At 38.6% G+C, this 26,652-nt stretch overlaps 1 protein-coding gene across 2 annotated transcripts in view; it reads right to left on the bottom strand.

Annotated features, from left to right (window-relative positions):
- Nucleotides 1-26,652, bottom strand: part of cdkal1 (CDK5 regulatory subunit associated protein 1-like 1) — a 508,040-nt gene that overhangs the window by 214,988 nt on the left and 266,400 nt on the right. For both annotated transcript variants that reach the window (XM_073024019.1, XM_073024017.1), the window contains exon 10: nt 2,100-2,245. In XM_073024019.1, coding sequence (XP_072880120.1) covers nt 2,100-2,245 — 146 coding nt within the window. The remainder of the gene's footprint in view (nt 1-2,099; nt 2,246-26,652) is intronic.

The raw sequence follows: 26,652 nt of genomic DNA, 5'->3' as shown, positions 1-26,652 counted from the left end.
CAGGTTAGAGAGGGAAAGAAACGGGGGAATATGAAAACAATCATGAAAATTTAAAAATTGTGGCACTGCCAACATTGCTGTCAATGCAAATTGGTGAGCAAGGAAATCTGGTGCGAGTTAGGATACAGCAGCAGAACTTTGAATAACTTCAGTGGTATGGTAATATTACGGGGGTTTGTATGTATGTACAGGTACCCAGAGTCAAGCCTTAGAACCCAGAGGCAGAAAACACACGAGGCTAATCCACTCAGTCTTTCAAATAGTCAGGTTTGCAGCCAGATGAGGTGTGTGATGAGAGAGAAAGAGATGGTGGGTAGTGAGTGAGTGTTGAAAAGTACAGGATTACCTGTATAAATCTTCAAAAATCTCAGGACAGGTTAACAAAGTTCTTGATGAAGGATGGGATATTATAAATGAAAGTACACAATATAAAGGCAGTGAGTTATGCCAAATCCAAATGAAATAAAAATTCTGTCCCAGATGGAATCTTTTGGTCTGGTTCTGGAGATCCAGACAGGATGTGACAGCTTTAGTGAAGGTCTAGAGGAGATTAAGTGCAATAGCTCTGGGGTGAGATAGAATGATTGTGTGGATAGACTGGGATGGTAATGGTTCCTTATGAGCAGAGGAGGTTTAGATGAATGTTTGAACTGATATTTTTGAAACAATTAATTGTTCATATGGGATAAATAAATAGACTGATATCAGTACTTGAAGGTAATAGCTACATAATACAGTAAGGAATAGCCCTTCTGTCTCATGGAGCAATGCTACCCAGCAAGCCACCGATTTATCCCTGGACTAATTTCAGGACAATTTACATTAACCAATTAACCTACTAACCCATTGGTATGTCTTTTCAACTGTGAAAGGAAACCAGAGCATTCAGAGGAAGATAAGATAAAACATAATTTATCCCTAAGGAAATTATTGTCGCAAGGTTACTCGGTCAGCGATATGTACTTGTATGAAAAAGAATAGAAAATGTGTATTAAAAATATTACAAAATACAGATGTGCAATGAAACCATACACTTATATACTTGGAGGAGGAGTTGTAGAGTCTTACAGCCACTGGGAGAAAGGATCTCCTGTGGTGTTTGGTAGTGCTCCTCAGTGGATTCAGTCTGTTACTAAAGGTGCTCCTCTGTTTGTCCAGGATGTCATGGAGGGGGTGAGAGGGATTGTCCATAATGCTCCGTAGCTTCTGCAACATCCTCCTCTCAGACACAACCATCAGGGAATCCAGTTCCACCCCAGAACAGAACCAGCCTTCCTGACGAGCTATTTGATCATCTTGCTGTCAGCTGCTCTCACCCTGCTGCCCCAACAGACTACAGCGTAGAACAGAATGCTGGCCACCACTGAGTCGTAGAATATCTGAAGCATAGTACTGCAAACACTGAATGACCGGAGCCTCCACAGGAAGTACAGTCCATGCACAATGGGAAAAACGTACAAACTTTCTTACATAGGTCTCTGGAATCGAATTCTGATGCCCTGAATTGTGTTGCGCTAACTGCTACACTACTGTAGCATTTACTGTGAATGCCCGCAAGGAAATGACTCTCAGGGTATTATCTGGTAACATATACGTAATTTGATAATAAATTTACTTTGAACTTGTTAATGCACATATGTACATCATTCTGAATTTAATAGTATTTAAGTAGCTTACATACAGGTACCCATAGTTAGGCAATAAAACTTGGGGTGGGGGGCAATCTGTAAGCTAAGAACTAAAAATACACAGTGAAAAATTGTTGATTCACAGTGTTCACTTGGAAGCATTTCAGATACCAATTAAGAAGGACCAGCTGGAGAGAAACCACAGGAAAAAGAAATAGCAGCTGAACAGTGAACTTCAAATATACAATGCAGCTTAGTGCAAATAGTGTGCACTGTAGAAATTAAACAAGAGTTAAAATACAATGAAGATCATGCAAAGGCACAACATTATGCCAAGGAGTGGTTAAAACCACATTAATCGTTCTTATTCAGGTTACCTCATCTTTATAAAGCCCTAATGTAAAGATGATATATAGAACCTATACTTTGAAGTACTGCAGTTGAAAATTTGCTCTATTCAAAGTAACTTACCTTTCCTTCAAGAAATCTGCCACTTGTTTAAAGTCTGCTATGCAGTATTCTCTTTTCATGTCCATGAGCACACTATCTGATCCAGTTTGCACTGGCACATGAAGAAAGGAATACACCCTAGGATGGAGGAGAATTTTTGCCATTTCCTGCAGAAAAGACAAATAAAATAATCCATCAGTACCACATCAAATAAACCTTTTCTCTTAAAGGGATAAAACGGCACTCCAGATTTGGGTTTTTAAAAATACTTTATCTTGAAAGATGTCTATTGAAATGAAGATCAAAATGACATTGGGTGGAAATCAATTTAAATTATAAGGCTATATGAAACTTGATAAATGCAGTCATAGATAATAACTGTCATGAAGAAATACATTTAAACATAGCAATTACCTCAGCAATACTATTCTGAAGTCATTGTGACTTATATATACTTGAAATTTTCTTAGCTGATATAAGTCACCACCCCTCAAAACAGTACTTAAGATCTATCACCATATGTACAAGTCGAGTCTTCAATGGTCCCTTCTTATATTGCCTCAACATTTTCAGCAAAAAACGTAGCAGTCCTTCATGCAACTGCTCAGAACCAGTGTCACTGGGAAGGTTGAGAGAAGATTTAACAGGTAGGCAAGGTGAAAGTACCAACAATGATTTGCTCAATGCAAACTATATTCAACAGGTATCAAACATTTTGAATGTTGACAAACATCAAGGATTGGGAAAGTAGCTTAACTTTCTATAAAACACTTATGTGGGTCTGATAACTAGAAAGGCCTTTACTTGATAGGTCAGCAACAGCCTCACTGAGATCATTTGGGCTAAACCACCCATTTGGTGTAAGAACAGGATTAGCAAATGCAGATAGTAACTGCTCTGTACTGGACCATTATCTGATCAGCAACTTTCCAACATGGAGTTAGCATCAGGAAAGATCACTGAATTGTATAGACATGTAAGATTCTCATATCAACAGTGAGGGCTTCTGAAAATGCTACAGAATTATGTGGTATATAGGCAAACTGCAGTAGCGAAGTCAGAGTTTTGAGACTAACCCGAATATGACTGTTATCATCTTTCATAATTCTGGCAACTTTGGACAGTGAAATACTGAAGCTGCAAAAAAGACAAACAGCTTCTTTATGAGGAATATGACCCAGAATAATGCCAACCACATCATTTCTCAATTTATAACAATATTTATAACCACATTCATAACAAGCAATACACAAAATACAGGTTGTACAATATTGAACCCGATAAGTAGCAGGAAGTGTGAAGTTTAAATACCAGAGATTCTATTTGTGGTTCTTACTAAATATTGATAGGAAGATCAATCCACAGCACACTGCTTGACTATGGGAAGACACATGCATGCAAATTACCATGAACAATAATCCACCCTGAATCTGAAGAGATATTCTGGTGAGAAACTGAAAACATTAGGACACGCGTGACTTGTAATTTCTCATAATTATTAAAGGTGACCGATCAGTACAGCTGAGGACACAATGCACAGTAAACCCGTTTAGAAAAAAACTGCCTCAAAGACTTAAAAGTGGATTGGAAGAACGTATTCAGTGTGACTACTCAAAAGCCATCAGGTTAAAGATATGCATAATGGCTTCGGGGGACAGGACTTGCTTATCAGTGCTTGTCAGTCCTTGTTTGTGTCTATTTTTTTTATTGATTCTATTGTATTTCTTTGTTCTACTCTGAATCTCAGCGTAATCAACGGTGACATATTGTGATAATAAATTAACTTTCAATTTTATGTATTAATTTAACTATCTAGCCAGTGTTCTGTAAGCTAGCTTGGTAAAGTGCAAAAGGATGTAAACCTATGAAATGAAACTGTTATGTTGTTAAAGGCAGACAAGACTACCTAGTGTTTGTAGGGATTATGAAGTCATCCTCAATCACACTGTGAACAATGAACACCAATCTAATCTCAGGTGACACAATCTCAATGCAAGGATGCCAATCTCCTTATCAAATTGGACATCTCACATGCAAATTGACAAGTGAACAGAGATAAGAAGCCATCGTTACTGAATAATTAACTCCCGTGAGGGAGTTACATGATCCATTTACCAAGCTGCTTCAAATGTCATCATCTCCCAAAAATTTCAGGCAACCTCGCGCAAGAGTGTCCATGCAACCAAGATGGAACTTCGATTGCAATACAAGTGGAAAATCTCTGAATACCCTAAGAAGTATTTAGAAGGCTTTGTTAACATAATGGTAGCTTCAAAAGAGTGATTGTGCTTTTGTACAGAAAAAAATATTTTTCTGGATCATGGGGGTGAAAGCAAATTGTCTATAACTGAAAATGGTGAAAGTGAATGTCAGAATAAACAAGGGTGTTACTGAATTTTGATCCAATGTTGTGCTAAGTTTTCAATGGATTGATCAACAGAATGGATATCACTGCATTAACTGAAAAAATAACTGTGGCAGTGGTTAAAGGCTGTGGATAACACATAATTTCTGAAAGGTAAATCTTCGTGTGGAGTTCCTCCTGCTGTATATATCATTTGCACAATAAAGTTAATTGTGATAACTCCAAAATGGGCAGTAATAAGCCATACTATAGGCCATCACTATAAAACACACCATAAAAATTCACAATTGTTCTCACAAATGGTTGTATTACTTAGTAGTCTGCAATTCCAACCAGTTCAATCCAAACCGTTTGTGAAATGGAATGAGATCAAACTGCTTCACTTCTCCTTATTATTCACTCTCAAAATAATAGATTAGTACATACAGTGAATCACTCATGAAGGAAAATTAAGGAATTATCAATATACAGATTTTCTTCAGAACCAAAGATCAGTGCTGCAGGATACCCTCCTACAGAAATGCATATAACAGTCAGAATATATGAGCCCGTTTCAGCCATATCAGTAAAGGAAGGTGAATAAAGGCAACTGAAGTGAACACTGTGACTCATGCTTTAAAAAGGAACAGGCTCATATGGTATGATGAGGTTTACCTACTGGCAAAATCAGTCAGATGAAGCAGACAAAATGGGCTCTCTGAGGTGTTGGAGATGTGCAGATGTGTGGCCCCAAGAATTAGCTTGTAAGTACGGGTGAAAGATTTAAGGAAGTTTTAAGTTGATCTTTTGATCACAGCATGAGATATCCATGGGGATACCTAAGAAAACCTTGATTTGAATGTACCCCTGAAGTACATTCTACAATTGTTGAACAGTTGCTGACATTGATTCAACCAGGGTCAAGGACTGAGATTTTCAAGGAGTCCAGAGGTAGATGGTGTGTTCAGCTTCCAGCATAATTCTGGTGGAATTATAAAAATGAGAGAGACTTAAATGGTTAAACTAGCAAATTTGTAACAGCTGTCGTAGTAGATAGTGCAATATAAGTAAATTAGCATGACATTACTGTATGTTATTGTCAATATTGTTAAGAATAACAGTCAGAGAAGAACCATGAACGGCCAACACAGCTTTGGAGTCTTTGTGCATTTTTCTGCATGTTAATTTACTGAAGACAAGGAATGTACAAGGACATCTATGACAACTACCCTGTGTGCCTTATAGATTTACTATCATGACTTAACAGAGGGATATCATTCCCTACTGAATATACGGCTTCTCATCTCCTGCAAACACAGTTCACATGTGATTGTGTCAATTACGATTCTGACTGTTCTTCAAGTTACTGATGAGTGTGTTTGAGCTAGTGAAAGAGGTTAGGGATGGTCAGCGTTGAAAGTCAAGGGAAGGTGATTAGATATTCTCATGTTAGTAGCAGATATTGAGTTATTGCCAAGAATTTGAGTATAATTTGATACTTCTTGCCTGAATTGAATCACTGTAGTTTCTCCATTTAAATAACAGCAAGTCCTGACTTTACTCAAGTGCCTTATCTGTTAATGGATATCCCATGGAATCCATTGGAGAGGTGAATCCTGCTGAGGTTTCCAGCTAGGAAACTGCTTCTCAGCTTCTACACCATCCCAAAGGTGGTGCAGGATCCACACTCTGAAATGATTTCCATAGGAGATGGAAAGTTATTGGGATGCAAAACAAGGGGAAAATTAAGGTACTTTTAAAATCAAAAAATGTCTTTTTTTAAATTATCAAGACTGTAACTGGTGATACTTTTTATTTAAAGTGTTATATAATTTGCTTTATGGATTCATTGTTCTACTAACTCAGTGCCTTTCAGAAACAAAAACCTCTGTGGGCAGTAGTCAGTGTTGGCATCTTTCAGGTGAGCAATCTGAACCGTCTCAGATCAATTGGGCACAATGGATCACGCGGTCAATCAATTAGGCCTCCTATGCACGGAAGGGCCTCTATGTGCTGGCTTTCAAGTGGCACGTTTTCCTCTCAGCAGATCTTTTTTGTCACTCATGTATGTATGCATGTATGTTCCCAGCATGTATTGCAGCAAACATGACTCGGTCAAAACGTTTGATCATACTGTCGGCCTTACTCTGAAGATATGTAGTAGCATTAGACCAAGAATCACCAAACTCGATTCCCGTTTAAACTAAAACAGAAGCATTTGAACAAAATAGGATAGTTTGTAAGTCTCACTCACTCATTTGAAAATGCTACATGGTATTAGTTGATATGACTTGCCTGCTGATGGGAAGACTATGGAGCTCTATCTACATCTTTCTCCTCTTTTATGAAAACACTCTGTGCATTCCACAGTGAACCATCTTTTCAGTAATGAATTCAGAAACAGCATTAACAAAACAGACATTCATAAGCTTGCTTTTCACCCTGTCTGCATAATGGTAGCTTCCTAAGAGTGCTTTATTTCCCTACAGCACAGCAAGATAATGTTAAATATTAATCTTAAACCGGTTCACCCTATGAGGCAGAGTGATGGCTGGAAATATTCCAGGCTGAATAGTTAAAAGAGGATAAAAATGAACCAAAATTGACCACAACTTGAATGCTTCATTGTTGTAAGCAATTATGCTTTGATGGCAGATAATGACAAAATTACGTTTGGATCTCACACTCAGTGTGTGAATAAGTTCCTAGTAAAATCTACAGTATTTATTACTTTATCCACCAGTACACATTAGGAATACAGTGGAGCTATGTGGGCTTCACGGGATTTTCAGTACATTAATATTAATATATAGAAAACATTGTTAGATCTAGTGTCAGTCTTAGGAAGAAATTTTGACTTGCACAGTTACAACCTTGATTCTTTCATTCCCAAAAGCCTTATTCTCAATAATTATGAAATTATTTATGTATTTATTTCTAGCCTATGGCTTCCCAAAACTATTTTCCCATCCAGACCCTATTTAATACTTAAAATTTCAAGCAGCTCCAAAGCTACCCAAAACAACAAAGTAAGATAGTAATTGGCACAGAGCAAGACTGGTAACCTGATGAAATCCTGCTAAATAATTTTTAGTAAAGCTGATTAATGGAAAAATTTTGGCCAAAATGCCTAAAAGAACTTTCAGGGTATTGTTTGGATAACAGTGTCTTGGAATTTTTTGGAACTATCCTAGGAGAGAGACCAGATCTCAATTTAAGGACGGTTTCTCCAACAGTGTTTCACAGATTCCACTCCTCCCTCCTGGCACTTATCCCTGCAAGTGAGACAAGTGCTTCACCTGCCTGGAAACCATCACCCTCTCGTTCAGCAGATCTTCCTGATAAAGCAACACCTGTAAGTCTGTCCAGGTCATTTGTAGTAAGTATCCAAGTGCGGCCTCCTCTACAGGTGAGACCTGATGCAGACTGGGGAACCACTTTGTTGAGTACATTCCCTCTGCCCACTGCAAAAGTCAGGATCTCCCAGAGGCTACAGATTGCAATTCAATTTCCTATTTCTATTCTAACATGTTGGTCCATAGCCCCCTCTACTGCCATGATTGGGCCTAACTCAGGTTGGAGGAGTAATACCTCATAATCTGTCTGGTTAGCCTCCAACCTGATGGTATGAACATTGATTTCTCTGGTAACTTTTCTGTCCCTCCCTCCTTCTGACTTTTTCCATTCCTCATTCTAGTTATTCTCTCATCCCTTCTCCTCACCTACCCATCACTTCTGTGTAGTGTCCCTCCTCCTTCAGAATAGATTAGATAGATTGAAGGGCCTGTTTTCTATGTGAATCATATCAGATTGATTGCATGAATATGGCAAGTATGCATGTGGCAAATGATTGTGCATTAAATCGATTGGGCTTCCTACCCGTGGAGGGCTCTCTCTCTTTTTTTGGGTAGGCTTTCAAGTGCACGTGTTCCCTTTCTTCCATGGTCTACTGCCCTCTCCTATTAGATTTATTCCTTTTCAACCTCTTCCACCTATACCCTCCCAATTTCTTCCCCCTCACTTGGTTCTACCTATCACCTGATAGTTTGTACTCCTTCCCTTCCCCCACTCTCTTATTCTAGCTTCTGCCCACTTCTTTACCAGTCCTGAAGAAAGATTTCAGCCCAAATTGTCTCCTGCTTATTTTCCTTCATGGATGCTGCTTCACTTACTGAGTTCCTCTAGTACTTTTGTGAATGTTGCTCAAGATTTCTAGTGTCTGTAGAATCTCTTGTGTCAATACTGGACTGGTGTTCCAAGCTAGTTATTTTGGGGTGCGGTCTCTGGAACTGGACCTGAACCCACACTGCCAGGCTCAATTGTAAGGGTGCGACTGCTGAGGATATACTTGGTAACATTGGGACTCAACTATCTCTAATGACCTTCATGAACAGACAGCAGCATGACAAAGGCTGGTGTAAGCATGGCCAAACACCTGAGATCTCAGCCAGTTGTTGGGAGATAAATGTGCTGCAAGTGGAATTCTTTTCCAGAGAGACAGAGGGAGAGAAATTGTGTGTGTGCGCGCGCGCGTGTGAGAGAGAGAGAGAGCTATTCTTCTACTTTACAATGTATGCTTATTTCTCAAGTGCTATATTTATTTGACAGACAGACAGACATACTTTATTGATCCCGAGGGAAATTAGGTTTCATTACAGCTGCACCAACCAAGAATAGTGAAGAAATATAGCAATTTAAAACCATAAATAATTAAATAATAAGTTAATCATGCCAAGTGGAAAAAAGTCCAGGACCAGCCTATTGGCTCAGGGTGTCTGACACTCTGAGGGAGGAGTTGTAAAGTTTGATGGCCACAGGTAGGAATGACTTCCTATGAAATGACTTCCTATGATGCTCAGTGTTACATCTCGGTGGAATGAGTCTCTGGCTGAATGTACTCCTGTGCCTAACCAGTACATTATGGAGTGGATGGGAGTCATTGTCCAAGATGGCACGCAACTTGGACAGCATCCTCTTTTCAGACACCACCATCAGAGAGTCCAGTTCCACCCCCCCAACATCACTGGCCTTACAAATGAGTTTGTTGATTCTGCTGGTGTCTGCTACCCTCAGCCTGCTGCCCCAGCACACAACAGCAAATATGATAGCAGTGGTCACCACAGACTCGTAGAACATCCTCAGCATCATCCGGCAGATGTTAAAGGACCTCAGTCTCCTCAGGAAATAGAGATGTAGACAGCCTCAGTGTTCTTTGACCAGTCCAGTTTATTGTCCATTCGTATTGTTACGTACCCGTGGCTATCTTGTACTTGTCACGTGACAGTGGTGTTGAAGCTATACTGGACTTAAGGTCGTGGTCTTGTGATGGTGGAGTGACGTCATTTTCCTGCCAGTAGAAGTCATGTGACAGGTTTTTTTTTACAGGGTATAAAAGGAGGACCCCTCCCTGTGAGGAGAGGCAGTTCGAGGCTGGATTTGCCGTTTTGACTCCATGCCACTGCGTGGTCCGATATTATGACGCAGTTTGGTTGAAAGGTGGAGTTTTATTTAATGCCTAAAGTTTAAAAGGTCATTGCCAGCAGTTTCTTTATAATATTGCCAGTTAAAAATTGGTGGAGAGTGAAGATCGGAGTTGGGGAGCTAAAAGATCGAGGAAAGTCGATTTCGACGGTGAAACAGGTTCGACCTTGCTTGATCCTCATTCGGAAGGAATTTGTTGGCTGTGCCCGTGGTAACCCCTGCAAATAACAGCAGAAAGGGTTGGGTACAGTTTTGTCAAGGAAAGGTCAATGCCTTTAAGCCGTTTCATTTTCATCTTCGTAAATTCTCCGGGAAAAGTATAGTTCGACTGGGAACGGCAGCAACACGACGTGAAAGAGAATTTAAATCATCTAAAAAGTCTCTCCTTTAATGGACTGTAAGCATTTTGAACTTTTGCAGTACCACTTTGAAAAACTGTTTTTGCAACATCGCTTTAAGAACTGTTTTCACTTTATTCCTTTAAGAACTGTTTAAGCTGCCGCACAGCAGCTGATTTCCGGTTACGTTAGTTGTTTGTTTACTTTTGGGGGTTTGTTTTTCAGTGTTTAATAAATGTTTTATTTGTTATAAAAACCCCTGCCTCACTTATATATTTATTGTTGCTGAATCCGTAACAGTATCCCCAGGTATTTGTAATCCTCCACCATGTCCACACTGACCTCCTGGATGGAAACAGGGGTCACCGGTGCCTTAGCCCTCCTCAGCTCCACCACCAGCTCCTTAGCCTTTTTCACATTAAGCTGCAGATTATTCTACTCGCACCATGTGACAAAGTTTATGCTTTTTCCACAAAATGTTCAATATCCACTGCTTTTAGAATAGAAGTAACCCCTCTGCACTCTCCATTGGCCCTTAATAATGCTTCTCCCAGAAGATTTTGTTCTTCACTTTTAAATTTCAAACAACTAATACCAACACTAATAGTTGTTTTTATCATGTTCCATGCATGTATGGCCTGATTTTTAAGAACTCCAAAGTGAATTTGGTTCTGGTGCAATCAGCAGTTCTCCAATACACTAACAGGACAAATCGCACAATTACCTCAGTCTTTCTTTTAGCTCTGAGGTTGTCACATGCTGTTCTAATCTCACAACCGTTCTGCATAAACTCTGTCCTGTAAAATTCAGAGCATTTTAGATCCTGAGTGACAAGGTGCAAACTTCACCTCCTTCATACAAATCTTTCACAATCACAGGGCAGAAGTAAATAAAAAAGCAAGCAGAGACCACAGGAAGTTCTTATTTGGGGTTTGAAGCACATCATAAACCTTCAACTTTAGGCAGAGGAACAGATCTGTACAGAGAAACGTCCTCACAGGTGTTCCCAAATTCAACTATTTCTTGTTATTAGCAATTTCACCTTCTCTGCTGGAATTGTTTTGTAAGCAAATATACAGTGTTGACCTACTTAAGGAAAGAAAGTATCCAAATTACATGTGTCATTATTTCTAGTTTCTGATTGAAAGGTTTATTGTTAAAAATAATGTTTATTTTGACAGATATTGGTTACCTGAGTAAACCAGCTTTGCACTTGTGAGACTGGCTCTCAAAATCAACTGATGTCAAAAAAAACTTCTTTTGCTACCTTTTCTGGTTTAGGCCGTAAATAAATCTTTGGTAAAGATAGAAGTTTAGTGATCCTGCAAATTAAACTTTGGTTCAACTATGTAACAGGAATAAAAATACAGAACTCCTGATGTGATAAGTAAGACATGTCAAATGTAACTTGAAATGATGCTAGAATGCTGGAAACATTTTCTGCTTTAATTATCAAAACTCCCTTTAATTAACTGAATAACCATTAAGATTAATATTTCACAGAGCTGACTCTCTACTGTGAGAATAACCTGAATCAAGTGAGACTCAAAAGCATCTTTTAAATATGACCAATAAATGTACGCAATGTTCAGAACATTAATTCACTTTTTAGAAACCAAAATCTACGCCTTATTTTAAACAACTTCTAATAGGGCTGAATCGAAGTGGTGAAATCCGGAGTATCCAAGCACCAGGCCAGATTCAAAAGATTGAAGTGTCAAAAAGATCAGGGTTTCGGGGCCCAGGACAAGGTACGGGCCGATTAAGATCACCGCTCCACAACATTTACTCGGCTCTGCGCTGAACGACGGAACCCTCTTGTAGAACAAGCAAGAGAAAATCTGCAGATGCTGGAAATCCAAGAGTACGACTGTACTCTTTTCCATAGATGCTGCTTGGCCTGCTGAGTTCCTCTGGCATTTTGTGTGTGTAACTCTCTTGCAGACTTCAGTTCAGAAACACTGTTTGCTTGTGGTTATTGTTTGCACCATGTTTTTTGTACATTGCACATTGGGTGTTTGACAGTCATTTTTGTGGGTTATCTTATTCTTTTATTTTCTTATGGATATGACTTTTTTAATTCTCTGCACATTGGATATTAGACAGTCTGTTTTCACATATATGGGGTTTGTTCCATGGCTGCTTGCTAGGAGACGGACCTCAAGTTTGTATAATGTATACATACTTTGAACTTTGGCATATAAAGCAGAGAGTACTAATTATCCATACTGGAAAAATATAGATTGCATCCTGAAAGACTTGAGGCTTAGCACACACTTGTGCTCGGTGATGGTACCGATGCACGTTTATTTTGCTGGTTGGGGGGAGGGGGGATCGTTGCTTGCTGCTGCTTATGCATGGGATGGGGGAGCCTGGGGGGACTTTGGTGTTCTCACGTTTAACTGTCGTTCATTCTTTGGGGCACTTCTCTGTTTTTGTAGATGTTTACGAAGAAAAAGCATTTCAGGATGTATATTGTATACATTTCTCTGTCATTAAATCTGACCTTTGAATGCAGCAGACAATTGTCACTGTTGAGGACATGAAGTTAAGAGTGAAAATGAAAAAATAATCTATTAACAATGATCAAAGGATCTATATTATCTTTTAGTTGGCTTGTCTATTGGTGTGCTTATTCTATTTTTAAACACTTGTTCATGACGATCATCGGTATCTATTTGACTTTAAATGGCATCACGAAATCAAACTTTTGCCTCTTGTAAACCTGATTTTCTAATAGTTAACTACCTATTACTTTAGAGCAGCAACCTAGTTACTCTGACCTATTAACCCGATCTTAGTTTGGAATATCTGAGCTAATATTACTATTGTCATTTTACTTTGTCTTGATTTTTCTTCCCCTCTTCGCAGCCAAATAATACAAAACCTAGATTTTTTTTTCCCTGAATTATTTCTCTTTCCTTTACATTAGATATGGCCGAAGACTTTCCACACTCATTCCAACATTTTCTGATAAGTATTAGCAAAAATTGTTGACTTATGACCATTCTCTATAGCCAGACTGCTTGTGACACGATAGCTGTTAATGTCAGTCAGACATAACTACGAATATGTGTTTTCATTCCTTCAGGCTGTGGATTGTTGTTGGAGCTTTTTAAACATCCCTTCATTTCTAAATAGCAAATTCCAGAGAACAGTCAAAGCATAAACATATGGCAATACAAAGTAATACCCACCCTGGGAAAAAAAATGCATTTATGGTAGCTTATATCCTTCTCCTTCAATCTGTCTTTTTCCCATTCCTTTTTGATAAATGATTTGATATTGATTTCTTCCATTCTAAATCAAGCACCTCAGCTTTATGTACTTGTATCATATTAGTGAAGTAGAATTCATCAGGATGTCTTAACAGCATTGTTATCAATTTGCATTTCCAAAAACTAGTGAGGAAACAGGTTTCAAACTTAAATGTGCATGACAAATTCTGGCTAACAGAGGATGTGGTGATTTGACTAGCACTAACAAACCCTGAGTCACAAGTGGTAAAAAATACTCATTTTCAGCCATCCCTCAGTATCTCTTTTCCTACAGAAGTACATGAGAAGCAGGCGACTTGTCAGAGGGAAGGTTTAATTGCCTCTTGTATCAGATGACAAAGACCCCTATGTGTGTCTCTCCAGAAGGCATAGTATAGCAAGAAAGATGTCAAAGTGTTGATGAACTAAATGAACTGAACCCTAAGATGAAATTCATCTTTCTGTGAAATGCTATTATGTGAACAATGACAGGCAAGCAACAAAAATGCAAGCCTACCAGAGCACTGTGGTTTTTCTTTTAAATCAAAATAGAAAAGGCAGTAAACACTCAGCAAGTCAGGCAGCATTTGTAATAGTGAAAAAAATGAAAGCATATCAACCTGAAGTGGTAAATATTACTTGCTCTCCATAGAAGCTACCTGATGAAATCATTCCTTACTTTTATATTTAATTTCAGGTTTACAATATGCAAGATATTTTTGCTTTTATGAGAATATAAGTTATGAATTTTAAGTCAGCATATACTGTCAAATAAACATTTTGTTTTTGAAATACTATCTGGTATTTGGTAACTTTTACCATTGAGTACCATTTCTCAACTTTATTATTTAATTCCATAATGATCAAATTATTGCAATTGCTTAATTTTCAAGTATAAAATGCATTTATAACATTGAGTCACATGCCACATACTAAAGTTACATGATTCAGAACTGCTCTTGCAAAAAGCTCATAACATGGAAAATTTACTGCCAGATCACAAAGTTCAAAAACCTTTAATGAAACTTATGTCTCATCGGCAGCTCCTGGTTGGCAATTACAATCAAACCATTGGAATTATGTGGAAAAAATTGCCAGAGGGTGTGTGAGGTTGGTAGTGATGTTCAGTATGGGCACTAGGCCTGATACTGAAGGACAGGCCGGTCTAATGTCACAACCCAGTTTGGCAAGACTTATGAAAAAACGCAGAGTATGTAAGTCACATTTTTATGATACACCCTCAGTAAGTCTCTTGACAAATGACTAATACACTAAATTTTACAATAGTGGTGACATCTAAATACCCAATCATTATGAGGATGCTTGGTGTTGTTCTAAGTCACAATAATATTTGAAATAATTCATCAATCTCCTGCAAGGTTTCATGGGGTGAATTAAGATCGAGTGTAATCTTCAGATGAAGCTCAGAATAACTGAACTATAGTGATAGTACCTATACTGAAGTCACAGAGATGCCATCCTTATTTATTCTAGTGATTATGACAATCTTACCCCAAAAAGCTTTCATTACAAATGTACCTTTAATCATTTATGATGGATTTTGTTGATAGGAAGTGCACAAGTGCTGTCATTTTTAACCACACAACAATTCAATCACTCAAGGGAAATAAAAAAAAATCAAGTGAGGCACATGCGAGTACTTGGAATAATTCAGGACATCCTTCCTACTCTAACACAGTCGTATTTCCCAAGAAATACTGTCTTGCATTTTTATATTTCAATTGTACATTTCTACATTATCCATATATTTAATGGAAATTACAGATGGAAATGTCGCAATCAAATCCTGCTCTTGTTATTCAGTGAACTCTGTTATCTGGGAATTTGAGATGAAGTTGGAAATGAAAAAATTACGGAAAGTTATGATTTGCCACCTCCTCATAGCCTTCAGGACTGGCCTTGCAATGAATTGCAGAATGCTCTCAATAAATTACATGTCTTAATGGACTGTAATTATTTTTGTTTTAAAAAAAGTTGTGCATATTGTAGGCAAACACGAGGAAATCTGCAGATGCTGGAAATTCAAGCAACACACACAAAATGCTGGTGGAATGCAGCAGGCCAGGCAGCATCTATAGGGAGAAGCGCTGTCAACGTTTCGGGCCGAGAAAGCGCTTCTCCCTATAGGTGCTGCCTGACCTGCTGCGTTCCACCAGCATTTTATGTGCATATTGTAGGTCTGGTTTGAAATAAATGGAACATTTAACAAGGAAGAGTGCAAAAATGGATACCTGCCCGCTAATCTTTCAAAAAAAATCACTTGATGATGCGATGGTTTGTCCTAAGTCCAAGATTTTAATATCAGTTGGCAGATTTTGGATGAGAGTGATAACGAAATGGCTAGGAGTGTTATTTATAATTGGCAGTCAGTGCCACTACACCAAGGTCAGGACCACTTAAAGCTTCCAGATCCTTAGGTGCTCCTTCCCTCAGTACAGTGGCAATGGGCTTTGTTTGTTTTGTTCTGGTTGTGTCTTTTCTGGTAGAAATAGTGTGTAGTTTGTGTTTGATGGATGTTTTTCTTGTGAGTATTGAAGCTCAGGTCCTGTGTACCTGCAATACTGCAGCAAGTGAGTTTTCCATATTTGGACTTGTGCACTTGAAAATGAACTCAACTTTGTCTTTGCAACATGCTTTTGGTACAAGGAATGGAGAGGACATCAGTGTGGGTGTTATTGCTCTGAGTGAACAGTAGACATTGTCTACTGACACCCACCCCCCCACCCCACCCTGGCCCCTCCACCGTTCTTTCCTTCTTCTAAATTGCTTGTGAGTAATTTTAGGCCCCATAGCTAAGGAAGGATGTGCAGGCCCTGGAGAGTATCCAGAGGAAGTTCGGAAGAGCAATTCCAGAGGAGAGGTTACTGTACGACAGGGGTGTCAAACTCATTTTAGGTCACGGGCCGGATTGAGCAAAATGCAGCTTCATGCGGGCCGGATCAGTCGGACGCGTGCGAACGCAGCTTTCGTTGCCTCCGTTTTTTCAGCCTGCTCTCATGCGTCTCAGTCTCTGCTATAACTACAAAGTGTTTCACTTTACAAATTCCGTTTCTTATGAAGAAGACTGCCGAGCAAGACTGCCGAATAAACACTAAAAACCCTGAAAACCTGGTACCTGAATAAACTCAGCATTAGCCATATCATACGCCATAGGTGCTTCGATTACTGGGGCCAGCTTTAATAGTAACTAGATATTATCTCACGGGCCAATGATAATTCCACCGCGGGCCGGATTTGGCCCGCGGGCCTTGAGTTTGACATATATGCTGTACGAGGAGCATTTGATATCTCTCAGCCTGTACTCAATGGAGTTCAGAAGGATGAGAGGGGATCTCATTGAAACCTCCTGGATTCAGAAAGGCCTGGATAGGCTGGATGTGAAGGGAATGCTTCCATCAGTGGAAGAGTCTAAGATCTGAGGGCACAGTCGCAGAATACAGGGATGCTCCTTTTGAACTGAGATAAGAAGGAATTTCTTCAACTAGAGGATGGCGAATCTATGGAACTCTTCACTATAGAGAACTGTGGAAGCTAAGGCACTGGGTGTATTTAAGGCAGAGCTTGATTCTTGATTAGTGAGGCAGTTAAGGGTTACAAGCAAAAGGCAGGAGAATGGGATTGAAAAGAAAATCAGCCATGTTTGAATGGTGGAGCAGACTCGATGGGCTGAATGGCCCAAATCTGCTTCTATGTCTTATTGCCTTATTAAGAGATGGAATAAAGGAACCCTGTTTTGCAAGTGAAATCCTTAAATAAAACATATAAAGCTATCAATACAAGTCAATTCTTGCTTAATATTTACAAGGGCACTGTTAATTCTTGGAAATGAATCTTAAACATTTTTCCTTTTCCTACAACTTGTGTTCAGGGAATTTTTATGCATTATTCTTCTGTAATTCATCTTAAAGTTTTATTCGTACTGATGCCATTGGCAATCATTTAATATTCTTAATACTGTTAGCCTTTTTGTAAATAGAGGACTTTTTTTAAAAAAATCATCATTTGGGATTTGTTAGACAAAAACCAAGAGAGAAGCAGAGTTCATGTTTCAGATCAATGAATACAAGGAATGGCTGTGATAGGATGAAGATCAGAAGACTGTGATGCAAAGAGTGATGGCACTCAGTGGGAATCTTTCTCCTTTGAATTTTGCTGACTATTGCTAAATACCAAGCAGGAGTATATCCTCAACCTATATTAAAGATGGTTTTTTTAAATGAAAAAGCAAAACGAAAACATGTTGGATTGATTACACCTGCTTGTACTATAATATATATAATAGCATCTTTGCTTTGAATGTGAAATTTTGAGAATGATCATCTGTGGAATCAATGACAATTGTGCTTACATTTCCCCAGATTTACCAAGAGCTCTAAGATTTGATCATCAGTTAAATTAAACATTTCCAAAGACCAAAAGACATAAGAAATTATTTCTGATTCGATTATAATGTCCATAAGAGTAATTACAGCCATAAGATGGAATATAACTGACAGTTTAATTAAGCAGTTATATTCATGAAACATGGCTCTAGACACATTTGATAGGTCTACCTCTTATAGTCTATGGCAACTCTCTGAATAAATACCTCAATTAGTTGTAAAAAGGTAGATAAAATCCTTTATTGGTATTCTGTGCAAACTGAATAGGGCCACGGTTAACATTGGCCTTCTAAAACAAATCAATCCAGCAATGAAATTGCTCTTGGGATTGCTTTGCACAGCAGATGGTACTGCATTTCACTGGCAGGGGACCCGACACCAAACACAAAACTGTCTAACACTATCTGCTTTGATGAAGCCTGCAATATTTCTCTTCTCTTGGTATCATTAGCACTCTTTAACTGGAGTTCACTTTAATAGTTTATGATACCAAAGATTACAGATGGTCATCAAGTCTTCCCTCTTTATTGATACCAAAAAAAAATGGTTTAAGTGACATCATAATCCTCACATCTTCCATTTGTACTGCTCTGGGAGATCAATTTTCATCAGCTGATTCCTGTCCTGGTTTATATTCATGTTTTCTAAGGCAAAACATGCAGCATTTTTGCTAGAATATTTATTATTCCTGCTTCTCTAATTAATTTGCATACACCAAACATATGATTTGCAAAATTATTAATCTCCATTTATTCTCATTTACATATTATTTTGAAATTATAAAGAACCTTGCATGCAAATGAAATATTTAACCACAAATAACAATTTCACTATGTGGTTTCCATTTGAGTCACATATCAATACAGGGGAACAATAAGTAAGTATACATTTGTTCATTCTTTTACCCCTTTGTACCTATTATAGCATACTTACCACATATTCCCTTCAAAATATTATATTCAGTCTAAAGGATACAGTTCTAAGAAGACTCATGCTGATCACTTCAACTCCAAGCTTACTACAAATCTTTGTCTTGCCCTTCTACACCATATCAGAGACAAAGACGACAATCACTTTCTTCTACCGTGCAGTCATAAATAGCCTTACGTGGTTATCAAACTTCTTACTCTGAATACATAAATGCTTCACTAAGGCGGCTTTGTAAATGACTATCCAAGGACACTGTAGTAGCCTTGGACATTTAGTGCACTATAACAATATATAATAGTATGTCATCAAGATATTCAACAATTTAATTGCAAATGTTTAGAGCTATCACAGGCTCCTTGGCCTTTGTAGTTGAGTACAGCCTATTAGGACAGAAATCATAAAGTGTTTAAAGGAAAACAACTCACCATTGTCTGTGCTATTCCTTCAATAAAGCAATCTTCAGAGCAATCCCACTGTGACTTGTTCATAGGAGCATGCTTTTCATTAGAAATTTGCTACAATTCCTACATTACATCAGTGATTACAATTCCAAACATAGTTCATTAGTTATAATGCACTTAAAGAGTCATCGTTGGGTCATGAAAGATGGCTTTGCTTTGTGCAGTTATGCACATTGATTTTTGTCTCTTTCACCTTCCTCGAAAAAATATAGCTACTTTAAACCTGCTCAGCTTTCGTGTCATTGATTAGATTTGTACGCATGCATCTCTAACGAAATATCCACGAGTGACAACAGTTAACAGAGTGGCCATAATTGGAATGATCTGAAACACTGTGTGAGTAATGAGTGAAATACTGGGTGGACAGATCTCAAGTAGAAATATAGTTTCTCTTTAGCACTTAACATATAGCCTATAACATTACAAATGCAATTACTCACACTGCCTGAACCCTACTAGGGCCAGCTCATTTAATTGCTCAGAAGTTCACCATACTACATAGCAGCAGCTGCTATCAAACTCTGTTTCTGAAATTTAGTTCAACTGAGTTCCTGTTATCAAGGCATATGAAAATAAAAACATTTGGCAGCTTAACAGATAACAAGAGTTTAAAAAATAACCAGAGAAAAGAAACATGAAAGGGAGAAGGAGGAACAGCATTCATAAATTTCTTTAAAAATTCAAAGTGGCAAATCATGCTAGCTGTGGGAAGTGGATCCAGAGGAAATCACTGGTTTTGAGTGGTCAAATACTACTCAATTGAGTGTTATTATTACTAATAATCCTAGACAATTCAGAATCAGAATCATCACTGACATATGTCGTGAAATTTGTTCTTTACTGGCAGCAAGACATAAAAAAGAGAGTGTAAATTACAATCTACCCAGAAGTAAATAAGTATCAGAAGAAGAAGAATCAGGTTGTGTTCATGGACTGCTAAGAAATCTGAAGGCAGAGCTATTCTTAATATGTTGAGCTTGTGTCTTCAGGCTCCTGTACTTCCTTCCTGATGGCAGTAATGTGAAGAATGAAAATCCTGGATGTTGAAGGTCCTTCACACAGCGTTCTTGAGGCACCACCTTTTGTAGGTGTCTTCACCGTCAGTGGTGAGGAGGTTTATGTCCATGATGGAACTGGCTGAGTCTACAACCCTATGCAGCCTCTGCCATTCTGGTGCGTTGGAGCCTCCATACCAGGCAGTGATGTAACCAGTCAGAATGCTCTCCATTGTATATCTGACTTCTTCGTAACATCCTCAAACTCCTAATAAAGTACAGTTGCTACTGTGCCTTCTTTGTGACGGGAACAATATGTTGGCCCAGGATCGATCCTCTGAGATGTTGATGTCCAGGAACTTGCAGCTGCTCACCCTTCCAACTGATGTACATGACTAATTTTTAATCCGGGATAATCCAAGAAAGGATGCCATTTCAGCCACTTCACTCGACTGTGGGCTATATGACTCCAGCTGCAGAGTCCTGGCTGGCTGAAATTCCCCTGCATTATAAAAGAAGATGTCTCTCAAATGTTAAACTACACAATAAAACAATCAAATGAAGTATAGAATCAGAGATCCCATTTACTTTAATGGCCTGAGGAATGGGGAAGGTAAGTGCATATTTAAGGTTATAGTAGTGGTTTAATCCTTCTATTTATTAATAGATTCTAATGTGTGTTTAATTAACCTTAATAGTTTTATTGCAACAAGGCTTTTTAAAATACCATTTTTGAGGCTCACAATATATTTCTAAGGATATTATATATTTAAAAAGGGCAAAAATATATTCCTAAGAGTATTAATTATTTAAGCCAAAGACACTCAAATCCAAAACTTCTCACAATTTCCAAACATTCATGTTCCAAAATATTAGATGTTATGAGAAATTTTTGTTTGTTGTTAAAGAAAGTAACATATTAAATAATGGATCACTTTTCAAATAAAAACTTGATTACTTTGTATGTATGTAGTCCAGTGCACGACTAAACAAGATTACAAACTTTGTTAATAATTGGGTGAATGAGTTGAGTGAACTATACTGATCAACTGAAACAGAAATGGGTGTAGAAGGAATCAAACTGGGCAAAGTACAATCAAAATAAAAGGTGAGGATGTGGTAAATGTGACAGTTTAACCTTCAAATCATCAATTCTTACACCATGTGAGTGAGCACAGCAACAAGACACAACGTGGTTATCCTGCATCAGCAAGGTCAATCCCAAGCAGGAATTTCATGGCAGACAGGAGTTTCCAGATTGCTGTCAAAGCTTTTCTGAAAAAGCACAAAGTAACAGGAAAGATTGAGGACTAGAAATGCACTGGTTGGCCATGCAAATCGAGTGCAGTAGACAAGAGAAAGATCAAACTGATGTCCCTTCCAAATTGGGAGGTGTCCAGCACTGCTGTCAGCTCTGAACCCAAAGAAACTACTGGAACCCAAGAACATGCCTTGGAGACCCAAGGCATGAGTCCCCAATCCTAAGGACGTGCTACAGGGGCATCATTGAGAACATCTTGTCTGGCTGTATCACTGCCTGGTATAGGAACTGTACTTTGCTCAATCACAGAGCTCTGCAGAGAGTGATGTGGACAGCCCAGCACATCTGCGGATGTGAACTTCCCACTATTCAGGACATTTACAGCGACAGGTGCATAAAAAGGATCACCAGGGACCCGAGTCACCCCAACCACAAACTGTTCCAGCTGCTATCATCTGGGAAATGGTACCGTAGGATTAAAGCCAGGATCATTAGGCTCTGTGACAGCTTCTTTCACTGGACCATCAGACTGATTAATTCATGCTGACACAATTGTATTCCTAAGCTGCTCTATTGTACACATTACTGAACACATTATTTATTACAAATTACTATAATTTGCACATTCAGATGGAGAGGAAACATAAAGATTTTTACTCCTCATGTATCTGAAGGACATAAGAATTAAAGTCAATTCAATACAGTCTGGAGAAGTCTTGTCAGAAGTGGTCTTCAGGGAAAAGTTGCTGTCAAAAAGCCATTCCTCTGAAGTGGAAGCGAAGTCAAGAGACTCGCCTGTGCACAAAAACACAAAGGCAATGGCAGCAAGTGCTCTGGACTAACAAGTCAAAATTCGAAATTTTTGGCTCAAACATAAGGCAGTTTGTCCATAGAAGAGCAGTACAGCATTACATGGATGAGTGTCTGCAGCCAATCATGAAGCACAGCTGAGATTTTCTACAGGTTTAGGCTGCATTCCTTCAAATGGAGTTGGTGATCTGGACAGAATCAATAGAATCCTCAGTGCTGAGAAGTATAAGCAGATTCTCATCCGTTCAGCAATACCAACAGGTAGATACCTGATTAGTCCCAATTCCATTTTGCATCAGGACAATGAACCAAACACACAACAAAGGCCATAAAGAAATAGCTTCAGCAAAAAGGATTTCAGCAGCAGATGGTACGACCTCCGCAGAGCTGTGATCTCAAAATCAAAGCTGTCTGGGATTTCCTAGAGATAGAAGCAAGCGAGACAGCCAAACTCTGTAGAACTGTGGCAAATTCTCCAAGATGCTTGGAATACCTACTAGCTGATTTTCTTATAAAATTACACGCCAGTGTACCTAAGAGAATTGATGCAGTTTTAAAGGCAAAGGCTGGTCACACCAAATATTGATTTGATTTAGTTTTTTTTCCACTGTTTATTGTTCTTTATAGTAAATATTTTGATATTTGGGAAATATTATTGCATTAATTTGGAAGCATCTTCGCCTTACAATTTTTTTACATGTGCTTAAGACTTTTGCACAGTACATTATGTCAACATGTCCTATTTAGAATTTTAAATATGTGCTCCTATTTACTGGTTAGAATAGGAATCTTCAGGAGCCTTTGTTTTACAAGAATGGCAAAAATATCATTACTCTGAAGATTTGAGTAATGAGAATTCTTGCTCCCAGCACTTCATATACCAATACCCAAAGTAAATGAGACAATTTCAAGTACAAATGGACATACAGAAAGGGATCAACTTAAACAGCCCGGCATAAACATGACAAGTGTGTGATCTTTTCTAAGGAAGAAAAAAAAAAGTACTGAAGTAAGCAAAGCCAAACCAAAAAAAAAATCACGTTGATGCCAGAATATCTAATGGCTTTCAATCATCTTTGATATTGGAGAACAATAGAATCTTCTTTCTATTTACAGAAATGGTGAACCATTGGAAAAGTAACATAAAAATTTTTGATGAGTCCAATGATTCAGCTTTAAGGTTAGCTGAACCTGAATTGTGTTAGTTGAGGATAGGGAAATTGCAATGTAATAGCATTGGCCTTCACAAAGCTGCAAACACATGACAATAATGCAGATGAAGCTTAAACTACTTGAACTGATGGATTGAATTGGAGAAGAAGCTGGTGTCCCACATCACATATAGCACAGAGAACAGAATATAAAAATGGTGACCTAAACAGAGAATATTTATTCTAGTCTGGATAACTGTAGCCAGCAGAAACACTAACAATGGGAATTGACACTGGTGAATTTGCAAGACATAAAACTGACATTGCTGAATAAGACAAGTGGATGAAGGTCACTTGCGAGAATGCAAAACGAACAGAAGAAAACTGTGTTCATGGTTTCAGTTTTGCCAAAAAGATCACGAACTAGCATCCAGAAATCACATGGTTTTCATGATTTCATGTCCAAGGCTCAGCAGCAATTGTGCCTTTCTCACCACTGCACAAATATCAAGGTGTAACGATGATGCGAATGGCAAGGAAAACTTCTACCTTGACCTTGACCAAGCCTGACCACTGTCAAGTCAAGATCATCTCCTGGATGTCTTCAATGTCAGACTGGATGTGATTCAAATCTCTGGAAGTATAGTGGAAAAACAGGTTGAGACACCTTTATCTGAACTAATGTAAAGGATCCTGGTCAGAACTCAATTCTGGTCGCCTCACTATACTGGAGCGACAGAGGATGAGAGGTGACTTGATAGAGGTGTACAAGATAATGAAAGGCATTGATCATGTGGCTACTCAGAGGTTTTTTCCCAGGGCTGAAATGGTTAACACGAGAGGGCATAGATTTAAGGTGCTTGGAAGTAGGTACAGAGGAGATGTCAGGTAAGTTTTTTTTACACAGAGAGTGGTGAGTGTATGGAATGGACTGCCGCCGGCGGTGGAGGCGTAAAATAGGGTCTTTTAAGAGACTCCTGGATGGCTACATGGAGCTTAGAAGAACTGAAGGCTATGGGTAAAGCCTAGGTAGTTATAAGGTAGGGACATGTTTGGCACAGCTTTGTGGGTCGAAGGGCCTGTATCGTGCTGTAGGTTTTCTATGTTTCTAAGTGAAGTGTATGGCCCGGTTAATATGAAAGCAACACGTATGAGTCATTTGCGGCATTCTCAATGCAAGCACAGGCACCTCTTTAATTACATCATCATCAGAGTTTGCAATAAGATAGATAGATAGATAGATAGATAGATAGATACTTTATTCATCCCCATGGGGAAATTCAACATTTTTTCCAATGTCCCATACACTTGTTGTCTATGTCTACTTTACCAAAGGTGTGCAAGGAGCGGACAGCAACTAGACAGTCACTAATCCATCAAGTGTCAGGAATATCCACTTTGCTTAGAAACACTCAACTTTGATGAAATTATTTGTTGCTGCTGCAGATGTGTTTGAGCATAGCCAAATCAAAATGATGAAAAGGGGTACATAGAAACATAGAAAAACTACAGCATAATACAGGCCCTTTGGCTGACAATGCTGTACGTACTTTAGAAGTTACCTAGGGCTACTATCTCACCCATCGATGCTAGGATGTAAAGCCAATAAAGCCTTACTGGCTCAGGCAAAAGTTTAAGACAATCCATTGATTCTTCTTGACAGCAGGACTCCAGAGCTACACTTCAATAATTCAGATTTAACAGCATCCAAATAAAGCTCTTGAGAACTTTGTCCTCCCTAAGGAGGAGGTGCTAAAAACAAGAGGGCAGTAGGCTTAAGATTAGAAACTAATGAGGCAGACGGGACTAGCTCGCGGGATAACACTGTTGTCATGGGCAAGTTGGGCACAAGTGTCTCTTTCCACGCTGTCAGACCTTATATGACTCAACTAGCATATACTCTACTATGACAATTCATTTCCCTGCACAGAGGCCCAATCTGATAAACCTTGCTACTCTGGGTAAATAATTCTGAATAAATAAATACAACTGTTCAAGATAATTATAACTCATGGAGCCATTTGATGATCACCCAGATGCAAAAAACAAATAAATAATGTAGTATCATAGAACCAGAGAAAATAAAATAAAATGCATGTCACTGAAGAAAAAGCATTTCAGGATGTATATTGTATACATTTCGTTGACACTTAAGAACTTCTATAGTTGTACTGTGGAGAGCATTCTGACAGGCTGCATCACTGTCTGGTATGGAGGGGCTACTGCACAGGACCGAAAGAAGCTGCAGAAGGTTGTAAATCTAGTCAGCTCCATCTTGGGCACTAACCTACAAAGTACCCAGGACATCTTCAGGGACTGGTGTCTCAGAAAGGCAGTGTTCAGTATTAAGGACCTTCAGCACCCAGGGCATACCCTTTTCTCACTGTTACCATCAGGTAGGAGGTACAGAAGCCTGAAGGCACACACTCAGTGATTCAGGAACAGCTTCTTCCCCTCTGTCATCCAATTCCTAAATGGACAATGAATCTTTGGACACTACCTCACTTTTTTTAAAAATATACAGTATTTCTGTTTTTGCACATTTAAAAAAATCTATTCAATATATGTAATTGATTTACTTGTTTATTTATTTATTTTTTTTCTCTCTCTGCTAGATTATGTGCTGCTGCTAAGTTAATAAATTTCACATCACATGCCGGTGATAATAGAGCTGATTCTGATTCTGATTGTGAATGTCTCCTCAACCCAGTCCTAAATATTTTATCTTGCATTCTGAAAGTGTACCTTTGTGGTTCTAGAAATCACTGTCAGAGAAAACATTCCCCCTACCTTCAGACTGTCAAGCCCTATCAGAATCATGTTTGGTTCAATGAGATTTCATTTCCTTCTTCTAATCTCTAATAACACAGGTCGAATCTTTGGTGCTCTCCTTCTAAGGCAGGTAAATCTCTTCCAAGGTATGTGGACCAGCACTTCATGTGTGTTCTCACCAAGACTCAGTAATAATTATAATGGGATATCCTTGCTGCTTTACTGAATGAGTAAAAAAGCTGTATAAAATGCACAATATGAGTCAAACAACAATGAATGAAACAATCAGCATCAATTCTGAACTGTTCAGATAAGCAATTGAACCTGAGCTCCACCTCAAATGTGTGGAAGTCATTGTAATGGTGAAGAAG

Source organism: Hemitrygon akajei, chromosome 20 (genome assembly GCF_048418815.1).
Source record: "Hemitrygon akajei chromosome 20, sHemAka1.3, whole genome shotgun sequence".
In the NCBI taxonomy this organism is placed as follows: Eukaryota; Metazoa; Chordata; class Chondrichthyes; order Myliobatiformes; family Dasyatidae; genus Hemitrygon; species Hemitrygon akajei.
The sequence above is the reverse complement of the archived record's forward strand: the minus strand, read 5'-3'. Positions and strand labels throughout refer to the sequence as shown.